Consider the following 23,125-nt stretch of genomic DNA (forward strand, 5'->3'; position numbering starts at 1 on the left):
AGAGAATAGGCTGTGTACTTCATGTTTGGTATCAGGTGTAGGACCAAGTTTTTTATCTTACATGAGACTGTTAGGAGACTAAACTAGGAATTTTTGCTGCAGCAATGGCTTGTTAGTGCAGCAGGCTTTCCACCTGAGTTGAATAAGTAGTAGCCTGACAGTAATGGAGTTATTTAAGGTGCATACTCTGGATAATAGTGTTTATGCTCCTGTAGTTTGTAAATATCCTTAGGACCTCAAAGGCTCTATGAAAACTGTGGGTCTCAATACTTTTGCCACAACAGTGAGCTGTATTTGGACTCCTAAATGAGACTTTAAAAGGATGTGAAACTGTTCTTGCTTTTATCATAGAATTATCTGCTTCTCATGGTTCCAGTGAGTACCTCCTATGAGAGACTGTCCCTATAAATCTTGAAGTTTAGGGATACACTTGCACACATGCATCTGAGTGAAAAGAGCTTTTGCTAGACAAAAAAATCTGTACCTTATGCATATCTAATTTTTTGTTGTGTTCTGCCTTGAACCTCTCAGGTCAGGCATTCTGTGGCTTCCATTCTTTTTTTCTTCTTTCTAAACTTCTGAAGTAAATTTAAAAAAAAGTTTGAAAAAATTAAGATGTCAGAAATAACTAGTCCTCCTTGTTGTATGTGGTGCTTTTAAATCAACTCTGTACGCACTCTGTAAAAAAGACTAGTATATGTATGCACTTACATTACATGAAATCCAAGTGATTATGCTGCTGGAAGCAGTCATTTGTGTTTGGATTATGGTTTTCTATCATTCTTTCCATAGAAATTAGACCAAAAAAAAAAAAAAAAAAAAAAAAAGAAAAAGAAAAAGAAAAAGAAAAAAAAAAGAAAAAAGAAAAGCTATACTATTTGCAGCATTTTAAAACCCAGTTATCTTTCCCCCAGTGCATAATTCTCAGAAAAAAAATAGTTGAAGGTTCAGTGTTCGGAAAGAAAGAATTGTGCTAAAATAGGCTGCTGTTCCATGGTTATGCCATGCAGAGACAAGGAGCCTCAATATAATTTCCTTTCTTTGGTCATGATTTTGCTGAGGGAGTTGCTACCTGTGAGCTGAGAATAATGCAGTGCCATTTATGGCCTGGAGAAACTAGCATAGAAGATAGAGATCTAGCACTGACAGACTTATTATCACTTTAGATTGATCGAAAAGCACCATGTGTTTTCTTTTCAAATAGGTTCTGTTTTGCCTGTTGAATTGTCAGTGTTCGCAACATAGTTAAGAATACTGACTCTTACTGTTTTTGTCAAAAAGACTAAAAAAGTCAAAAAGGAATAGGAAAGCACCTATGGCAAAAGCCAGCACTTGATTATTTCATATTACTTCATGTTTAAATAGGCCTGGAACATTTGTTGAACAAGGAACTTGCAAATACAGATGGTTTATCGTCTTCTTTTCTTGACACTAATTGCAGAGAGCAGTGTGTTTCTCCAGAATACTTTGGTGAAGCTCAGTTCAGTAATTGCATACATTCCTTTTTAAGATCCCAGAGAATTAGGTCTTTTTCTTAATACGCATTGAAAAGTTCTTGCAATTCCTTTGTGTAAAGTTTCTTTAGTACCAGCAACAGACACCAAGATGGTCTCTGCTTCTGTACGCTGAAGTTATCCTCTTCCCTGTTGTCTTATGGAGATGGTGCAGGCTTTGCTTTCCCAGGGTTTTCTACTTTATGGGCATACATAAGAAGTTGGCAGAATTTAAGCTAGAGATAGTTCTTAGGAGAAGTATTAGAAAAAAAAGTAATGATTACTCATGTGTTTCTGTTGCTGAAAAAGAGTGCATGTATCAGAAAAGTATCAACTTCTGCTTACTTATTAGGTTCCACCAATGCTCCAGAAGCATGTTTGGATGCAACTATAATTTGTAAGAAGCATGTTTTTTACCAGACAACAATTTTTTAGTGACAGTTACATGTCAGCGAGCTGATCTCTTATATTTAGCTGAATTTAGTCTCTTCTTTTTGAATTCTGGATGTGAATAGATACTTTTCTGTGTATCAGAAGTCTGCTGTCAGGTTTCTGATTTAACATTATTCTGTTTTTAAAAAAACTTCAATTTAAAACTCCACCAAATGTTTAAGTGTTGAAAGGTGTTTTATACCTATGAACCATAAAAGCTATTAGAATATATAGATATTAAGATATAAAGATTTTAATATGTACTAGAATAAAGTTGTATCCTGAGATACATAGTTGTGTCCCATTGAAATAACAGGAGTCAAACATGGTAGTACATCTAAAGAAATTAATCATAGAATCATAGAATGGCTTGGGTTGGAAGGGACCTCAAAGATCATCTAGTTCCAAGTCTTGTGCCATAGGCAGGGATGCCAATCACTAAATCAAGTACTGGATCAGGCTGCCCAGGGCCTCATCCAGCCTGGCTTTGAATACTTCCAGGGATAGGATATCCACAGGTTCTCTGGGCAGCCTGCTCCAGTTTCTCATCACCCTCTCACTGAAAAATTTCCCCCAAAGTCTAACCTAAATCTTCCCTCTTAGTTTAAAACTTTTCCCTCTTGTCCTGTCTACCCGTTTAAAATGTTGATTTACCTCCTGCTTATAAGCTCCGTGTAATTATTGCTGGTCACTATCAGGTCTCCCCAGAGCCTTCTCCAAACTAAGCAAGCCCAGCTCCCTCAGCCTGCTTACATAGGAGAGGTGCTCCAGCCTTCTGATAATCTTCATGACTCTTCTCTGGACCTGTGCCAACAGTTCCACATTTTTGTATTGCTAGAGGCTGAAGGCTTGAACACGGTGCTCCAGCTGTGGGCTCAAGAGGGCAAGAGTGGGACAATTACCTCCCTCACTCAGCTGGCCACCTTTCTCTTGATGCAGCCTAGGATACTGCTGTCCTTCTGGGCTGCAAGTGTACACTGCTGGCTCATGTTAAGTTTTTCATCTACCACGACCCCTATCTAAGTCCTTGGCAAGGCTGCAGTCAATGAGTTTTCTCGGTCTAGACATGCATCTGGGATTTCTTTATCCAAGTGCAACACCTTGCACTTGGCCTTGTTGAACCTCATTTGGTTCACATGGGTCCACTTCTCAAGCCTGTCCAAGTCCCTCTGGATGGCATCCTTTCTTTCTGTTGCGTCAACTGTACCACTAATCTTAGTGTTCTTAGCTGAGGGTGCGCTCAATCCCATCATCAATGTCACTGATGGGACGTAGTGTTAATATCAGCATTGTTAAAGTGTACTTGTCCCAAAACAGACCACTGGGGGGCACCACTTATGAGAAGCCTCCATTTGGACAGAAAGCGATTGACTACAACCCTCTGGCTGCGGCCTTCCAACCACTTCCTTATCCACCAAACAGTGCAGTCTTTGAACCTGTGATTCTCCAATTTAGTGACAATGTTGTGTTGCAGAATCATGTCGAAGGTCTTACAGACGTCAAGGTAGGTAACACTGGTTGCTCTTCTTTTGTTGGCCAAAGATGTTACTCCATCATACAAGGCCACCAGATTTGTCAGGAATGATCTGCCCATGTTTGGATGTTTTGGATCACCTGCTCATTCTTCTTATCTTCCAGGAGCATCTGTTCCATGATCTTCCCAGGCACAGAGGTGAGGCTCACTGGCCTGTAGTTCCTCAGGTCTTCCTATCTCTCCTTTCTTGAAATTGTGAATTCCAGTCACTGGGGAATTCTCTTGACAGCCATGACTTCCCAGATATGATGGAGTGTGGCTTGGCAACCACATCAGCCAAAATCATAACACTAAGTTACATGTCACCAGGTCTCAGACTTGTACACACTCGGTCTCATGAAGTAGTCTCAGACTTGGTTTTCTCTTACAGTGGGAGCTTCTACCTAAAGGTTCAGGAATATGTGGTTCGGGCATGTGAAAGACATGAAAACCTGACTGCCAGTGCACACTGAGCCAAAGAACTTCTTGAGTTCTTCAGCCCTCTCTCTCTGTTGTAGCCAGCTTTTCCTTCTGATTTATCATAGGAAGTACACCCTCTTTGGAGTGTCTCTTCTGAACATGTACCTGTGGAATGAAACTGGGCTTAAGCATTCATCTCAAATGAATATAATGTCTGAACATAACTTTCTTTCATTTTTCTATATGGGATTCCCTAAAAGGGCCCAGAACATAGCCAACACAGAAATATAATCATTCCCACAAGTGACTGAATTTTGAGTTTCCTTACATTTTTCTTTTTTTCAGCTGTCTTTTAAAATAGCTTTTTCTGATTTGGATGCAGGATGTGGTCTATGGCTGTGGAAGACCCAATGCAGATGAGCAACCACCGATCTGATCAGAAAAAAATAAGATAACATTGCAGCCGTGATGTAACCAGTCCGTGTACCTCTAGGGAGCCTCAGTCTGTTAGCAGCTTTGATTTTGTCTCTTACACATTGGTTCTGCTGTTTCTGCTTTTGTAATATGACAAGCTCAAATTTGGTTCCAGCTATGTCAGATTATCAAATACAGCTACTGCAGTAAATGGAAAAAACAGAGGCCAGGCAGCAACATATTTAAGATCTAAATTCTTCTTCTGTTTTAAGGCAACTGACATTTTTGAATTTTACCAGTCCATTGACCGTGTTTGAGACTTGTCTGCATATGTCTACATCAACTAAAGAACTGTATATTTAAATATATGTATTTATTATTGAAGAAAAGTCTTTCTAAAGAAAAAACAAGTTTATAATTTTTGAGAATTATTAAGCTAAGTGATTCATTAAGCTGTGGACTGCATTATTTGAGTGATACTGTAATTCAAGTTTCTGCACCTAGCTACTCAATGTTTACAAAGGAAGGAAAATACATGCCTTTGAGCATTTTCAGCTTAAAAATAGTACAATACAGAATGGCTTGATGAAAAGTGTATTCTGCAAATACTGAATAAATCAGTATCAGAGATTGGAGATTCTCCTTTACTGGGCTATTTTATGTCTAAATCCAGATTTCTGATACAATTGGTTCAATGACGCAGGCATCATATACAGAACATGTATTCACAAAAGCATTATAGCTGTCTGGAACCATTATGTTGCTGGTTCTTGACCCAACCTGGAGACTGTTCCATGTGTATATGCTTAAATAGGTTGTTCTATTTTGGATTAGAATACCACCAAATCTTCCTGACAGTATTTTGAAGGGCAGATGTTCTAGTGAGCCAGAGGAATTGGTTGGAGAGAAATATCTGAGATGTGGTTTAAGCCTCCAGAAAAGATAACTTTTTTTAAAAAAAGCTCTAAGCTCTGGTCAGTCACCTAAAGAGCTTTGTGTTTGCAGTTGTTAGCAGGTACATAGAAACATACAGACTTGTGTTAGCACCAGTGTTCTGGATTAATACGGTAGAATGAAATTGCAATGACCAGGTGACTGAAGTGATAAAGGAAGTAGCTGAAAGTTAAGGATCTTAGTGAACATAAAGAGCTTGTCTGTGGTTATGTGTATTTCTTCTAGCTCCCAGATAACATAACTGAAGGAGGAGTTATGGGCCCCTGTCAGATGCTTCCAGATCTGGCACTTCTAGAGAGAAAAGTTATTCACTTCAAACGCTTCTAGTGCAGTTGTCATAGAATATAAAAATATTTTAACCCTGCTTGTTGATGCTAAGCTTTCCAGCAGATTCTGTTTGAAACCTGATTGGAAATTCCTGTGTCCCCTGTTCCAGTTGTTACACAGTGACAACTTTTTTGGCTTGTTTTTATATATTAGTTTTCCTTCTTGAAAAAAAAAGCAGGAAGAAGTGTTGGTGATTCATCAAAATAGTTCAATCCTCTTCTCCCAGGCAAATAGTAGGACCCGAGGAAATGGCAAGAAGTTATACCAGAGGAGGTTTAGGTTGGATATTAGGAGAAACTTTTTCTCTCAGAGGGTGGTCAGGCACTGGAGTGGCCTGCCCAGGGAGGTGGTGGAGTCGCCATCCCTGGTGGTGTTCAAGAGGCGCCTGGATGAGGAGCTACGAGAGATGGTTTAGTAGCTTGTGGCACTGATAGGAATGGGAGGGTGGTTGGATTAGATGATCTTGCAGGTCGTTTCCAACCTTGTGATTCTGTGATTCTGTGAAATAGCATGATAAAAAGGGCTCTCTTTCCCATCTCTTTCACACTAGTAAAGTACATAGCTTTACTCAGGGTTTAGTCATTAAGCTTGAAAGTGCAGTGAGAGCATAAAGATGCACGTGCTGATGCCATAATTCTCACAAAGTGTCAGTAAGCTGCTTCATTTCTGTTACTGTGGTAGTTTCAAATGCTCTTGTTTTATCGTGATATCTTCGTTGGGTTTTTTCAATCTTAAGCTAGAGAAAAAGGTTTTTTTATTATTATTGTGGCAACTTTTAATATAGTCCTAAGCCTGTTGAATGCAATAGGAATAATAGAAATGGTCAACTTATGAGTGATTATTTTCATATTTTTCATCTTTTCTATTCTGAATCCAGGAATCACTTTTGATCACATAATTTTTAGTCTTTTGACATCTGAATGTGATACACACGTACAGTTCTTAACAGTGGGAGGTTTTAATCTTCATAGTGTCAATAAATCTGGCAAATCCCTTCAGCAGTGGAGTGGATTTCTTCATATTTTGATCCCTTTCTACTTACCGATGAGAATGCTTGATCTAAAAATGCAGGGCTGGTGTATGTTGTTATCACTAATGCTCAAACATCAAACTTTCAGCTGTTATCTGCTCATTTTAAGTATGAACCATGTGACTTACATCTCTTTGGCAGTGGATTATTTCTCTATCATGATGTATTAGAAACTTCAAATTTTCATTATTTTCACTGTTAATATGTATATAAAGAAGAGAAGACTGTTTGGATGGAGTTGACTTTATACAACCTTTTGTCTCAATGTCAGTGTCCAAATACTCATTTGGGAAATGTTCAGTGCTATACTTAAGAATGTTCAGTAAAAATCAATGAGAAGGTTATTGAAAGGAGAAGAGATATTACAAGTCTTCTTGGGGAGGATCTCAGCAGATTAGATAGTAATGCCTTTTTTTTTCTCTGCTCTGAGCCCTTTACAGGGAATGCACTGATAAATCAAATACAATGAGAAATGTTTATTGGAATTATTTTATACCAAACATTTGAAAAATTTCTTTCTTTTGCATTTTTTCTACCTCTGCGGACTTTTTAAGCTTTTTATTTTACACCAAAAATTTCTCTGATGTGTTGCTCATCTCCATGAGGGAGTGAATAAAAGTAGACTCCTATATATCAGGATATAGGACAATCATGTAACCCTCGTGTCTGCTACAACATATTTAAAATCAAAAAGATAATACTTCTAACAAGCATAGTTTGATCTAAATGTCTTTTTTGAAACGTTCATCACAGAAAAAATATACTTTGAAAGGCACAAGCAGATTCTTTTACCTGTGTACATGAGTGAAGTAAATTATCTAGGGCTCTTAATTAAACGGTTAAACTGCTACCCTTGCAAAACAATTTGATCTGAAATTTTGTTCCAGCCAGGGTCTTGCAACATGGTTTAATTTTTAGAAGACTAATACAAATTAAAGACCTTCACGTTTTCAGAAGTGTTTGAAGATTTAGGTTTTGATGGTGGTATTAACAATAAAGAAATTTAATTGCCTTGTTTTAGATTTTAGTGATTGAATTTCTGACAGATTTCTTCTGATTGTGCTTACTTAGCAGTAATGTGTTGACTTTTTTTCAAAAGCTGAACTGTCGAACTACAGCATTTTTCAGAGTACTGTCAAACTATTATACATTATCCTGTGAAAGCATATATTGTGTTGTGAATCATTCTATATACTTTTTTCTCAGACTGATACGTGATACATAGAAGTCTGAATATTCTTATGTGAATTTTCTTGTTGCAAACACCTGCTTATTACCAGTTTGTTGCTGGTGAGGATTTGCTTTGGGAATAATAGGGGTCTTCTGGTAAAGATCAAAAGTTAGCTCATTTAAATTGGTAGAGAAATATATGTACACTTTCTGTCCTTTTGAAGATTAGATTCCTGAGAGTGGTTTCAAGAAGGAGGAATGGATACTACATGTTTTCCTTTTCTCTGAGGGATTTGGGAATGCAATTGTTTTGTGGAAAATAAATTGATGAAATGTCTGTTTTTTGAATAGCTCTTGGATTTCCTTTATCTGTAGTTGTATAAGGAGTGGCTTTCAATTTCAAGGGCAGTCCTTTTTGTTGTGCAGTGACAGGCATCTAGTTTGTGCAACTGCTTGCTATTTGCACAATATTGCATATGTTATGTCTCTGCTTTACAAAGGGCTTATTATGTGCTGTGAGATTGCAGGTTAATAATTTTGCCTTCTAAGACTGGTTTTGAATGTTGAAATTGAACAATTATATTTACTTCATAATCTGTCTCATTCATGGTATGATGCTGAACAGATATTTCTAAATTTTTGTTTCCCTGTTACATAATTTTAGAATTTCAAGCATCCTTAAGCTTATTTTTAAAACTGTCTTCTGCTTAAAGTGTGTGAAGCTGAAATTCAGTGTAGTTTTGTGAAGTGTAAAGAAACACTGTGAATTTGTTGGCATATTCTTTATCATTTGTTGTGTACAAAGCTGTTTTGTCTAAAAAGGTCAGTTTTCACTGTCAGGAGTATGTTTCTGGTACAATCACTAGTTTGTGCTAGCTGAGGGTACATACATCACATGCTTCAGACAAAAAGAAAAAAAAAAGCAGCATATCAGAGACGAGCTTTTTAGTTTGGAGAGGAAACCAAGTTATCTCCAAATAACTCTAGAACACAATCATGAGCTGTTTAAACTTTTCCTCAGTGCCTTCAGTAGAACAGTAATGCAGAGTATTTCATAACATTGCCACTGTTTTTGATTTTGATTTTGTGTGCTGTGTTTGTAGTGTTAAACATTATCTATCTATCTATCTATCTATCTATCTATCTATCTATCTATCTATCTATCTATAAAGCAGTAAAAGCAGTAGATGCAAGTTATGTCTCAGAACAGACAGATTTACAGATGAATTTCCTCCTTCTTATACCCACGATTTAAGTTTAGTGTATCATGTTTCCTCTGCAGTGAATCTGAGACACCAAGGCATCTTACAGTAGTCTAGAGAGAGCTGTTTTCAATCCGTCACTCTTGCAGAGCAATATTGTGCTGATATATCAATTTACTGGCATGAAGATGCCTGATCTACAGCTGTTAAGAAACTGATCTGCCTTTACAGGAAGAAAGAGGTAAAGGATAAAATGGAAGCTGAACCGTAGCATTATGGTCTATATATGTTTTGGTTCCACATAATTCTCTGAAAAATGAATGATTGACAGAAAGTATATAAATGACAGAGTTGTATTTACGGTCTGAGCACCTTCTTTAAAAAAAATAAAAAATCACACTGGACACATACATGGAAATTCAAACCAATTGCCATTATGGCCAGTATAAACCAACAGTCTCTACTTATTGCTATTGTACCTTTCACTTTTTCCAATTTGCATAGATCAGCGTAACTGTAATGTTTGCAGTTAATTCTCAGCTAACTAATCTCTCACCTGCTGGAGATATAGTTAGCTGGAGAAGAGGAACATTTTTCTGTCACTGAGGAGCTCTTCTCTCCAGGGCTTGGAACAGAGTGTGGCAGAAAGACACCATGCCGTCCCTTCACACTTTTGGCCATGGGTGGCTGACAGATCTTATTTCTACCTGCATCTTTGTTAACAGCTGGTGAGGATAGTCTGGAAGACCTAAAGTCTGAATCCAGAGTGGAACCTCAATATGGAATGTATCTTTTTAATCATTCTCTGCTCCAAAAATGACACAAAGACACCTTGCCAAAGTTTAAATTGTAGTCAAGCATTTGTGTACTCTTGACAGATATGCACTGGCTGATAACTGAGGTAAGTCTCAGTGAGTGTTCTTGTATCTCACAATAGATTTTACTACAATTTAAAGTAATTACAGAACTATGGAGTTTAACTTAATTTACAGCAAAGTGACTAGATTTGGCTTTAAAGTCTTTGGAAACTTCTATCTGCAATTCCTGAAAAGTCACACAATTTGCACATTTTTCTTAAGTCTTCAAGTTCATAATTTGAAACTGATACGAATGTAAAATGCAATTTGAAGTTGAAAAAAATCTTCATTTGATTAATGTTGACTGTATGAAATACAAAAAAAAAAAAAAAAAAAAAAAAAAGCTTAACCATCTGAGAAGATATAGGTCCAACTGAGCCTGCAAGGAAATACCCAGCAAGAGCTACTTGTCATCCAACTAACACTGGTTTTTAACTGGAAACCAGATTTTGTTTGGACTTAGTGGAGATGTTTGGATCTTAGGAATGGCTAATAACCACAAGCAAATGTGAAGGTATGGTCTGACAAGAAGAGCCTTTAGTGTGTCAGTGGAATTATTCTCAGAGAAGTACATGAGTAATAAACAGAAATTTTAGTTTTCTTCTGTTTTGTTATTCGAATCCTTGCTGAATAAAATTTAAATAAAAATTAAAAAGGTCATCGTTTGACCCATGGTAATCTATTTGTTGTGCCAGGGAATGGCCTCTCTTTATCCTTTTGGACTGTAAAAATAAATATTAATGTAATCATATACCCATTTAACAACTTTGAAGGTTCCTCTCTATTTTTAATAATTATTCAGTGACTCTGCAAAGCCCAAATTACATGGCCATATACATACAAGAGCTGCTCTGGAAGTTGTGCCTCCTATGGTATTATGTTTGCCTATGACATCAAAGGTGGATGTTGGCGGTGTGGTAATAGAAACGGAACTTTCCCAGCAGTATTCTGTTGCATGTTGTTGCTGTGCAGTAGATGCAGCAGTCTGACAGAATGGCGTCTGACATCAAAGTGCACATGAAGCAAAAGCGTGTCAATGAATTCATCGCTGTGGGAAAAAATGACACTCATTGGCATTCATCGACCCTTGCTGAATGTTTCTGGAGACGAAACAGTGGATGTGCACACAGTGAGGGAGTGGGGAGTGTGTTTCAGCAGTGGCAACAGTGGTGCTCAGGGCCATGATTTAGTGGAGAGTTGTTAGTTGGGGTAGTATGGTTGGGTCATGGTTGGACTCCATGATCTTTAAGGTCTTTTCCAAGTTCATTAAGATGAGACATTAACACAGTTTTCAGGCACAATAGCTATTTCAAACTAAACCAGCTCTTGTTGTGCAATTCAGTAATAATAGCAGGATGACTTATATGATGGAGAAAGTAATTCACATGCACGCTTACATGCAGTTAAACTGTCCTTTTTCTATATGATTCAAGAATAATAGCTGCATGTTCTGGCATAGATAAAATAATTTACATGCACATTAATGCACTTCTGTCACTGGATATGATGCAATTTAGTCTCATTTTTCTACCAGCACAGTTTATGTAACCATGTGTGAACAAGAATCTGTGTTTGGATGTAACATTTTATTTGGAAATTACTTCCAAAAAGGAGGAAAATTACTACATTAGAAAGTGTTTGGTGTTCCCAAAAGACTTTGTTTACAGATTTTGTTGTTTTTTTACTGTTAAGTATGTATTCTGAGTAGATTGTTCTAGTTTTAGCCATTTATGGTTATGTTTCAATATTACGTGATTTGTGGGCTGCCATTAAGTTCTTACAAATTGAAGGGCTGATAAAAAGGCTGAAATGAGGCACCGAGTCTGAATGTTGCTTTTGTTCTGTATATAACAAATTAGTATTTTGACATTTGTCAGTGCTGGATTTCATTATTTGCTGAAAGGACTTTAAGAGGTTTGACAGCATGAATGGTTTGTCCCACAGACTTTTGAAAATTGATAAAGGCATCTTTGTTCTTTGTTCAAAAGCACAACAGATATCTTATTGATTTGACACATCTAAAAAGGAAGGCTTGTATAGCTGCTGCACAAAATAAACTAAGAAAATAATTTTGAAGCCGTTACTTATTGTTCTGTTACTCTCTCTTCTTTTCCTTTTCCTTTTCCTTTTCCTTTTCCTTTTCCTTTTCCTTTTCCTTTTCCTTTTCCTTTTCCTTTTCCTTTTCCTTTTCCTTTTCCTTTTCCTTTTCCTTTTCCTTTTCCCTTTTCCCTTTTCCCTTTTCCCTTTTCCCTTTTCCCCTTTCCCTCTTCCTCTTCCTCTTCCTCTTCCTCTTCCTCTTCCTCTTCCTCTTCCTCTTCCTCTTCCTCTTCCTCTTCCTCTTCCTTTTTCCTTTTTCCTTTTCCTCCCCTTCTCCTTCTCCTTCCCCTTCTCCTTCTCCTTCTCCTTCTCCTTCTCCTTCTCCTTCTCCTTCTCCTTCTCCTTCTCCTTCTCCTTCTCCTTCTCCTTCTCCTTCTCCTTCTCCTTCTCCTTCTCCTTCTCCTTCTCCTTCTCCTTCTCCTTCTCCTTCTCCTTCTCCTTCTCCTTCCCCTTCCCCTTCCCCTTCCCCTTCCCCTTCCCCTTCCCCTTCCCCTTCCCCTTCCCCTTCCCCTTCCCCTTTCCCTTCCCCTTCCCCTTCCCCTTCCCCTTCCCCTTCCCCTTTCCCTCTTCCTCTTCCTCTTCCTTCTCCTTCTCCTTCTCCTTCTCCTTCTCCTTCTCCTTCTCCTTCTCCTTCTCCTTCTCCTTCTCCTTCTCCTTCTCCTTCTCCTTCTCCTTCTCCTTCCCCTTCCCCTTCCCCTTCCCCTTCCCCTTCCCCTTCCCCTTCCCCTTCCCCTTCCCCTTCCCCTTCCCCTTCCCCTTCCCCTTCCCCTTCCCCTTCCCCTTCTCCTTCCCCTTCCCCTTCCCCTTCCCCTTCCCCTTCCCCTTCCCCTTCCCCTCCCCTCTTTCTTCCCACATTAATCATTCTAACAAGCACTGGTCTTCATTCAGTAAATCTAAAGCTTACGTTTACATCAGATTCTTATAGGTGAGGAATCTAAGTACGTAATTAAAGATAGTGAGACTAGTTAATTACATTTCTATTGCCTGAACCATTTTTAAGATGGGGAAGTGCAGATTTGTTATAGTGTTTGTTGTATGTGCAGAGGATAAAGGAATGTTTTCAGCAGGAATGTTGGAGATCAGAATACACTTGGCAATATTGGTTTTGCACCCACTTTTAACTAGAATGAAAGACTTTAGCAAGTAGATTTGTACATACCAATTCTTAAAAGCAAGAACTGTGGGTGGTACTACATACTTGGAAAAAGTCTATCAAATGCAAATTGGATAACTGTCTTCATCTCACTATTTACTCCCATCTATAGTTGACCAAGCCAGCAACAGTGCAGTAGATACAAACTGTACTTTTTGTAGAAGTGGAACCATAACCCTTCTTATGGTATAAGAAGTTTTTTTATAAAAAAACCAACAACTGTGGGCTTTACCTTTTTATTTATTTTCCATTGAAATATCACTGAATTGTACATCTCTTTTCCCCTGTAATGTTAGAGATTTCCTCGATGATTCAGAGATCTATCTTGAGTTTTCTAAGTCCTCAGGTGAAATACTTGTGATAGGAATCTGTAAAAATCAAGAACATTCCTTGATCTTGTTTTGCGTTGCAATACTAACTGCACGATATAGAGATTTAATAAGAACCACATTTGCCTTCAAACAGATTTTGTTTTCTTGCTGTTTTTATAACAGTGATGCCAATAGCATTACGCTGAGAAAAATAGTCTTTAAAATTTGAAAGATTAAGGAATCTCATTTCCTTGTTTGTTTACTTGATGATTTACCTGTTTTTGCTTCTCTGTTTGTTCTTGTATATATGAATAAATACTATGTTCTGTGTATTAAATGAAGAAAAAAATGACACCTTCATTATTTTATCTTGTCTTATTCAAGTCTTTTTTGAGATTTTTTAATGTACCGGCCCTTAACTTGGAGGAGCGGATACATTTTGCTCCTTCTGTCTGGCTGTTTATCATAGTGGGTTATTTACACTTTGTCTCTCAGCTCTGTTTTCATATCTGCCAGAAACTCCATGATGTAATAAAAGGAAATCCAGACCTTCCAATAATTGCAGTGATGGAAAATTACAAATAATGAAATCCATCCATGACTGAAAAATTGCATCCATCAATGACAAAAGTCATCAATGTTGTTTGAGACGGTACATCATATTAGTCACTTTAGTGATACTATAAAGAGCAGTTTGAAAAGAGTCTGTCTGCATTGATAATATAAAACAAATGCTTCTCTTCAGTGTATGAGAAAGAAACAAAAAATTATCACTTGAAACCATTTTGCATTTGAGCAGAATGTGTGCCTATATCTATAACTGTTTCTCCTAGTCTTCTTTAAATAAACAATCTTTTAACATTATTAATCATAATGGTCCAGAGGACAGCCACTAAGATGATCAAAGGGCTGGAGCACCTCTTCTATGAGAAAAGGTTGAGGGACTGGGCTCGTTTAGCTTAGACAAGAGAAGGCTCTGGGGAAACCTTGTTGTGGCCTTCCAGTACTTGAGAGGAGCTTATAAACAGGAGAGGGAATGGCTGTTACTGAGGATGGACAGTGATAGGACAATGGGGAATCGTTTTAAACTAAGACAGGGGAGGTTTAAATTAGATATTAGGAAGTTTTTCACCCAGAGGGTGGTGACGCACTGGAACAGGTTGCCCAAGGAGGTTGTGGATGCCCCATCCCTGGAGGCATTCAAGGCCAGGCTGGATGTGGCTTTGGGCAGCCTGGTCTAGTGGCTGGCAACACTGCCCATGGCAGGTGCCTTGAAACTAGATGATCTTTGAGGTTCTTTTCAACCCAGCCATTCTACAATTCTGTAATCTCTATGATCTCTATGATCTCTATTCATTTTTTTCTGATCACTTTTTAATTTTTATTTTTGTTTAAGCAAATGTTTAAGGTTAATTTTAAGTTCCAAATTTTATAAATCAGTGCTAAGTGAGAGAGAATGAATACAAATTCTTGTGGAGTCTCCTCCTCTGGAGGTACTAAAAGTCTGCATAGATGCAATAGTATGCAGCATGTTGTAGGGAACATGACTTAGCTGGGTAGTAGGACTACATAGTCTCCAGAGGTCCCTTCGAACCTTAACTATTGTGGATGTTCTGTGAGAAAATGTTCTAGATGTTCTAATGGACTTTTGAAGCTATTATTTTTCTTAACTGTTTTAACATACAGACAATAATATTCCATTTTCATTTTTCCATTTTACAAATGCTCAGAGGGTATGGTAAAAGTTTTATACGAAATCTGGAATTTAACAAATCCAGAATGTAAAACAAATATTGCATTTGCATGTTAATATAAAGTCATTATTGAAACTAGTGGGATTACTGTATTCTTGCTTCTCAGTCATGCACAGAATTTTCTCTTCAGCCTCTGAACCTCTTTTGTCATACAGCACATGTCTGCAGCAGAAATATTTTTATCATTTAAATTTTTTTCACTGCTTAACTATAATAATTTAAATTGACTTCCAATCTATCTTTTAAGGAAAAAGAAAAAAAAGCTAACTGAATTGTATAGCTTATATGACTTCTTGTTTGGAAACATCAGGCATGAAACAATGGAATTTTGTATTGTGATTACTTAAAAAGGGATTTGTAAGTTGGTTGCACTAATTCACAAGTTATTTTCTGTGTTAACAGTGTCAGTACTTTTTGAGGAGTAACTGCATTTGAGATGTGAGTGTTGGAAATGGAGCTTGTTTTTGCTTTTACCAATAAATCAATTAAATATGAAAAATTGATACTACTTCATACAGCATAGGAAGCTTCAGTCCTCAAAATGTTCTAATCTGTAAGACTTTTTTACAGTATTGTAATTGTTTCTTATTAGGAAGCATAATGTAATTGATTTTTATAAGACATTTCCATTTCTTCATGGTTTTTTTCAGTAGGAGGTTTCACACAAATCAGAATGAAATCTTGATGGCCACTGAGAAAGTTTTGAGTCTATAATTCATTCTTTTTACCCTGTAATTTTCCATATTTTTTTCTTTTTGTGCAACAGTAGGCAGTTAGTACTCAGGTTAGTACACTGGTAATACTTGAATCTCAGGCATCAGAGGAGAAACCTGCATGCAAAATCTTTCTCGGTTATTTCCCGAGTTAGAACACTTGAAGCCGGTAGGATTTATTACTATGATATGACTGCACATTATCAACCACAGATAAGTTATTTTGTCTCATGAATTTTGTAAAATCTTGGTTAAAAATTTTGTCATAGTAGTATGCTCTGTGAGAGAGATAATGAGACAGCATTTTTAAAATAAATTACTTGCATTATTAACAAACTGTTCATTTTGTTATGTGTTCTGATCTCAAGAGTTATATCTAGGGAAATACTTGTAACCCTTTTCTGAGAAGTGATGTTTTCTGTCCACTATTTTAAGATAGTACATTTTGGTTGGATTATAGAGGACAATTGAGGTGAGCTCCAGAAGAATGCTGGAAAAAAATAGAAAAGGGCCATTTTTTGCAAGACTGGTGCAAAAATGAAAACTTCCAGGAGTATTTCTTGTCTGCTAGATGTGTGCTTTTTTGGCCAGGTAAATAAATATCTTGGATTAGTAGGTACAGCTTTGCCTTTTCTACTTGAAGTCCCTGAAGATAGAAATATGAAATGTGAATCCTGCTTTTAAATTGACCATTCTGTGGATTCAAGGAAGTTGATGGTATCACTCTGTATGTGGTTAGTTCTCATGATCTAATTTTAAAAGAACTACTTCAGTAGCTTGGTTTCCTTCTTGCTCCTGAGTAGCAATGAAGAGTCTTGCCTGAGAGGCACTCTTTTTTATTCATATTCTGACTGATCTGATTGACTACAGTAAAACAAGCAAAACTGAAGTAATTGCCTGCCAATCCATGGAGCAGCTGCAGCTCAGGCGTTCAGGTCAGTGATTAATGTTTTCTTCTCTGTAATATGCAGTTTGGATGTTGAATTACTGTATTCTGAGATTGGCTAATATGATCCTCCTTCAGACACACAAGGGTTGCTTTTCTTCCCTGTTGCCTGCTCTAACACTGTATTACTTCAGGATTTATGGCAGTCAGTCATCTGCTCTAGAAAATTCATCTGTAACATCCATTCATTTGATGATTTCCCAGTATGCTTACAGGGAAAACATCTTTATAAAGTTTCCAGTGGATCTGGCACACTGCTCAGAGTATTCTAAATACAAAATTCTTGTCTGTACAGCTGCATCTGTGTGTATGTTTGAGTTTCTGGCACACTATGAACATGGAAGATCAGAAAGGGTTGTTTATCTCTGTAGTTCTCTTGGGACTAAATTGTAGTATGCTCTAGAATTCTGATGATTACAGAGGTGAGTAATTGGATGTGGCATGTACTTGTGTCTGCATTAAAATGACACAAGTGTTCTCAAATATAAACTAACATTTGATGTATGATGTAGATACCACAGACAATGTGCTACTATTATTCTCTCTGTCACTGAAGTAATGTAAGTTGAAGGCAACTGATAAGAGCTCGCACAAGGCATTTGTAAAGAGCTGTCATCTAATTGTCTGACTGACTCAAATTCCAGTAACCTTGAAATGGATATCTCAGTTTTAATGTGGTTCTATGAAAATATTTTTAGGGGTATTTTTGTTGCTCTCATTTATATGTATAAGAAGGAATTTTCTGGAAATACAATAACTTGCTAACCTATTTACTACCTGATTCCTTTTTCTAAATGGGAAAAGATAAACAATATGTGGAGTACTATCAAAACATGAAAATTTTTATCATATAATTTCCATCTGTAATAGTGATTTTAGGCACTACTTTTTACTCCAGAGGCATAGTTGTCTCATCTCTGTAACATCAAAGAGTATCTAAGAAACTCTATCCACAAATCCCTGTATGTTTAAATAGAAAGAGTTCTCCTTCAGAAGCAGTGCAGTAGTGCAACAAGCCAACTAGAAATACGTATTTGATATTCTTAGCTATTCAATTCATGCACATATATTTGGCTACAGTTTATGCTGTGTGTTTCTTGTCTGTGCATGAGTCACCAAAAATAGCTCTGCAGCATCCGTGCAAGTGATACCTGCATCAAGTGTAAGCTTGGAGAAATAGTTTTGCAAAATTCCTGTTAAAGATTTCACTTTTAAGTTGTTCAGATTACTGTTAAGAGTCATTGGAAACATTTTATTTGTTACAGGGAAGGACTGGTGAGGTTTTTCTTTTTTTGTTAAACCTTGGAGAGGTTTCCCATTTTTCTTACCGCATCCAGCTAACCTGTTCTGGCTTGCTTTAGAAACTTGGGCCAGACTTGAAAAGATGTCAGCTAGACTAATTTAAAAGGTGGGCTTACCTTGTCAGGCCTTGTAGGAAGTTGCATTCTTATTCCTTTAACTCATTCCTTTTTCTTGCTTCAGTGCTTTTTGATCCTTTCGTAAAGGAGATTTTCTGATTATGGTGCTTGCATTATTTTTGTTGGAAAAAAGAAGAAAATAGAAGAAAATAGAATCTGTACTATTGTATATATCTGCAATAGACTTAAAATGCAAATCATTCTATGAGCCTTCTTCTAAGGCATGAAGTTACTTGCATTTTACTTAGCTATACAGCCAAAACACTGCCAGCAGTATGTCTGGAATGTTATTTACTTGGTCCATTTCTCCATTTCTTCTTTGTAGCACTGTACGCATGCCACAGTTAGGGGTCATTTACTTAAAATTGGCCTAAGTAATACCCTAGAGCTGCAGCAATTCTCAGTAGTGCTTCTGTGCTTCTGAAGGCTTATCACGTTCCACATCTTCTGTGCTCTTACTTTTTCCTCTCCCTCTACTTCTTTTAATCAGAATTGCTTTTGCAGTTTTTGCAAATCTTTTGCAAAGATTTGTAGAGCTGCAGTTTTATCTTTGTTCTCTGTGACTCGATTCCTCTATTGGTGCTTTAATTACACTATTTTTTACAATACCAAATGATTGAAATGTGCTGGATGAGGATGTTTGATTATTATTATTATTTTATTATCATTTTTACAAGATTGTTATTGGGTACGATTTTTTGTTTATGTGTGTATCATGCTTTATGTTCTCAGTTCTGGACACTGTGAACTGGTTGCAGGAAAACTGGGGGTGTATTAACATTTCCAGCGAAAGGGTAGGGTGGGTGGGGGGAAGCACTGCTGAAGGCTGACAAATATTATCTGACTCCTGGAAACGTCTTAAGACCATGTGCTGCCCATCCACGCTCAAAAGGCTAAACTTAAATATCTGTAGCCTTGAAGGTATCACCATTATGCTTCATTTCCTTTCTAACAGAAAACAGTTGAAATCTAGATTATGGATGCCTAGGGTTAGTGCAGGAATAGTCTGCAGGTGGTGGTTTATAACATCTGTAAGCATAACAGAAATTGCCTTACAGCAGAACATGAACTGGGAGCTGCAGAAACTTGCAGTTCAGTATAAGCTTTTTCCATAGCAGAATAAATATGGATAGCAAGTATTTCTTTCTCCAGCTTTTTCTTTTATTACTTGAGTACAAAATAGAGTAGATATAGATTATGTTATTTTCTGCTATTGTGAAAAGCAGATGTTTAGTGGGCGTCTAAGCCTTTGTTTCACTCTTGTTCTTGTAGCAAAGGGTGTTCTCCTTCCTTTGTGTTTACGTAAATCATCAACTCTTATTTTCAAATGGCATCTTTTTGGCTTGTTTTAGGTAGTAAGAAGCACAGCGCTTTACTTTCTGTGGCTCTTGTTCAGATAGTGATTTGTTTTCTTTATAAAATGTTTCTTTCTTTACATCCAGCTTTGATCATCTAACCGATAAATAACTGCTGCCTGTATTCACATCTGATCATCTATCATCCTGGCTTACATACAAATGCTTCTGTTGAAATAAATCAGTCTTGTAATTTGAAAAATATAGAAGTTTGGTTTAGGTTATTTCTTACAGGTAATAGCTGTTTGATGGTTGAATACAAAACAAGTGCTTGGCAGAATTTTAGTTTGATTCTCTGCCAAGCAATGATGAAGTACAACCTGATTCCCAAAAACGCCTGAACTATAAACTGTTTGTCATGACCTAGCATGCATATGTAATAACAGGCTGACAAGTCTAATAAAGTCTATATATTATTATGGCCATGCAGTGGATGTTACAACAGACTTATAATGTATTTTGTCCTTCATTTCCCTTGTGCAGCCCACACATCATCTTCTTGTCACAGAGTGTATTGCCTGGAGGGAGCCATCTCTGTGGAACACGTCTGTGCCATGAAATTGCTCATTCTTGGTTTGGATTGGCCATTGGTGCTCGTGATTGGACTGAAGAGTGGATAAGTGAAGGGTTTGCCACTTTTTTAGAAGATGTATTTTGGGCTAGGGCTCAACAGGTAAGTTTGATGCACTAGTTCTCAATCATGATGCACTAGTTCTCAATCGTGGAAGTCAAAGCTGTATAGGAGTGCTACCCTGAAAGTAATGCCTCCTATTTTATTTTCTTGCCCATGATGTTAGAGTTGGATGTTGGTGCTATGGCAGTAGAGTTGAATGTTCCCAACAGTATTTTGTTCCATTTTGTTGCCGTGTGATGGATGGCAGCAGAGGGGCGGTCTGACAAAATGGTGTCTGACATGGAAATGCATGTGAAGCAAGGGTGTGTCACTGAATTCCTCCATGTTGAAAAAAATGACACCCACAGACATTCATCAATGCCTGCCTAATGTTTCTGGAGTCCAAACAGTGGATCTGAGCAGAGTGAGGTGGTGGGTTGTCATTTCAGCTGTGTGACAGTGGATGACCCTTGCTGATGCAGATATTTATGAGCATAACATTCAGGCTTTTGTTCATTGCTGGTGAAAATACATAGCTAATCGTGGTGTCTGTGTTGAACAGTAGTATTTTATAGCTAAAAATTTGCTCTATTAAATAGTGTTATTGTGCTTTTTGTATCTCCTGTAGTTTCCATGGAAATAAATAGGAGGCACTACTTTTGGAGCAACTTTGTTGTGAATTAAGTATTCATAAAACCTTTTGTGTTATGAGGCTAAGTTCTTTAAAATAATACTGGAATTTGTAGGCTAACTTGATTTAAAAAGAAAAAAAAAGGAAAAAAAGAATCTTTCCTGCTCTACCTGTAAATAACTCTAATCTTTACAGAGGTAAAGATCAGTGCAAATAAGAGTGGAAACATTTACTGAAATATTACCACTCAGTTATCAAACAGTTGCTATGCATTCTCTCCATTTGTGCCATGCTTCTGAAAGTGGAATAATCAGCAACGTCTTGCTGAATATTGCAGGTTCTTAATGAAAATGATTTGATTTTGTATGTGGCAGCTAGCCTCAGAACAAAATGGAAACTGATGAAACAGAGTGCTAGCAGTTAACATTTTTTTTTCTCTTACATTTCATAGTTAAGAGTTAACATCTTGTCAGAAGCTTAGATATCATTGCCCGTCTTAAAGATAAAGCTTATATATTGCATGCCTGCTAGTAAAGAGGCTTTCTGATCCAATTCTTATTTTTGTCCTACTTCAAGCATTTTGTGTGTTCATCATCTGTTCTTTTGCTTGTGTCAGTTAGGCTCTGATTCTGCCATTAAAATTCTCAGAACTGCATCTGTGGGAGGGAAGGTGAGAATGGGATCTGACATCACAAGCTCTTCTGAGCCTCCATTTTATTAAGTATCAGAAGTATTCATAGTTGTAAATGAATTAGAGTTCCTTGACATTTAAAATGCTTCCGGAATGAGGAAGAGGGGAAGGCTATCCCAACACTTTGCTTTTCCCTTCTGGTCTTAAAATTCATTCTTGCATTTGGGCATCACTCCCCTATGGTGAGCTGCTCTCTTTAAGTCTGCACTTTTGTTTGAAAGCTTTTCCATTGTAGTTGGCATCTTTCCATGTAGTTGCTGGAAAGCAATGAGCAACAAAACAGGGTGTTTTCTCCCATCTCATCTTTTCTTATAACAAAAAAACATAGATTAGTTATTGATGTGTGTGCTGACAACCTAACATTTATTTCATAAGCATGCATCTCCTGATGTTATGTTAATGTGGAAAATTACAAGGGAACTTTCACCAGGATGACAGGCATAGTAGGAAGAGGGATAAAGTCAGGACATGGAAGAGCTCTTTGCTTTCAAGACTGAGAAAAGTAAAGATGCAACCAGTATGTGAGCTATCTGTACTGTGTATTCAGTTATCTTATAGCCAGTCACTAAAGGGAAAACACCAAGTTTGATCTGTGAGGCTTCTGTTTTTCTTAGTTCTGCTATTAACTCTTAAACAAGAGAGTATAACTGTTGTTTTGTTGGGTTGTTTTTTTTTTTTTTTTTTTTTTTTTTTTTTAAACGTGTGTTTGCACTGTATCTTTCATTGCTTGGGTATTAAAAGAAAACATCAGTTACTCTCTGGAAAATTTTGTTGTCTGCTGGAAAACACCAATTAATAATTTTTTTCACTAAGCAGCTTTCGTGTGATGAAGAAAAAGAGCAGCAGGAATTGAAAGCTTTACTTCGCTGGCGACGACTCAGAGATGAGGTGCAGAACTCTGAAGAAGAGCTGCAAGTTTTAAGGTAAAGCTGTGATGGTGTAATATTGCTTTCTCATATTCTTTTCTCCCTCTCTTCCTCCCTCCCTTTCTCCCTGCTGTTTTCTACTGTTTTCTCCTTTCAAAGGATATACATGTGATTAAATCCACTACACTTCCTTATTTCCTTCTAAAGAAAAAAAGAAAAGTCAACTTAAATTGATGAGGTTATTCATCTTCTCTATAATGCAATTACTTTTCAGTCTATTACAGAAAGCTTTCCAAATGGGATTTAGATTGGTATAAAATGTCTCCAAGCAGTTTACAAGAGTTTCCCTATATCTGGGGTGGTGTGGGATGGGGAAAACATTTCCTGAACAAAGTTCATATTTGAAGGGGCAACAAATATATTTTCTATGGCTGAAGACAGGCACATGCAGACTATGGCATGTAACTGCCAAATCTGAATAAAATGATATGACTAAGATGTGTATGTGTTGTAAATTTTAAAAATTGCTCTTCTAAGGGCCAAAATATCTGTTACAGTTTGAAACTCTTTATCTTGTAGCTAGCAGGACAAAGGAAGTGACTGTACCCTACTGCATGGAACTACTGTGTCCAGGTCAGGGGCCTCCAGCACAGGAAAGAGGAAAGTTGTGAAGCTTTTGGAGGAGGCCATAAAAGTGATCAAAAGGCTGGAGCACCTTTCCTATGAAAAAAGTTGAGGGAGCTGTGCTTGTTCAGCCTGAAGAAC

The 23,125-nt window shown here is 37.3% G+C and overlaps 1 protein-coding gene across 7 annotated transcripts in view; it reads left to right on the plus strand.

Moving 5' to 3' along the window:
• The window catches only part of LOC125687230 (aminopeptidase O (putative)), a 177,492-nt gene that overhangs the window by 53,389 nt on the left and 100,978 nt on the right, over positions 1-23,125 (plus strand). For 6 of the 7 annotated variants that reach the window (XM_048932153.1, XM_048932152.1, XM_048932157.1 and 3 more), the window contains 2 exons: positions 20,043-20,232; positions 22,308-22,417. In XM_048932153.1, coding sequence (XP_048788110.1) covers positions 20,043-20,232; positions 22,308-22,417 — 300 coding nt within the window. The remainder of the gene's footprint in view (positions 1-20,042; positions 20,233-22,307; positions 22,418-23,125) is intronic. The other variant, XM_048932156.1, reaches the window with a different exon arrangement.

The sequence above is a fragment of the Lagopus muta genome, chromosome Z (genome assembly GCF_023343835.1).
Source record: "Lagopus muta isolate bLagMut1 chromosome Z, bLagMut1 primary, whole genome shotgun sequence".
Classification (NCBI taxonomy): Eukaryota; Metazoa; Chordata; class Aves; order Galliformes; family Phasianidae; genus Lagopus; species Lagopus muta.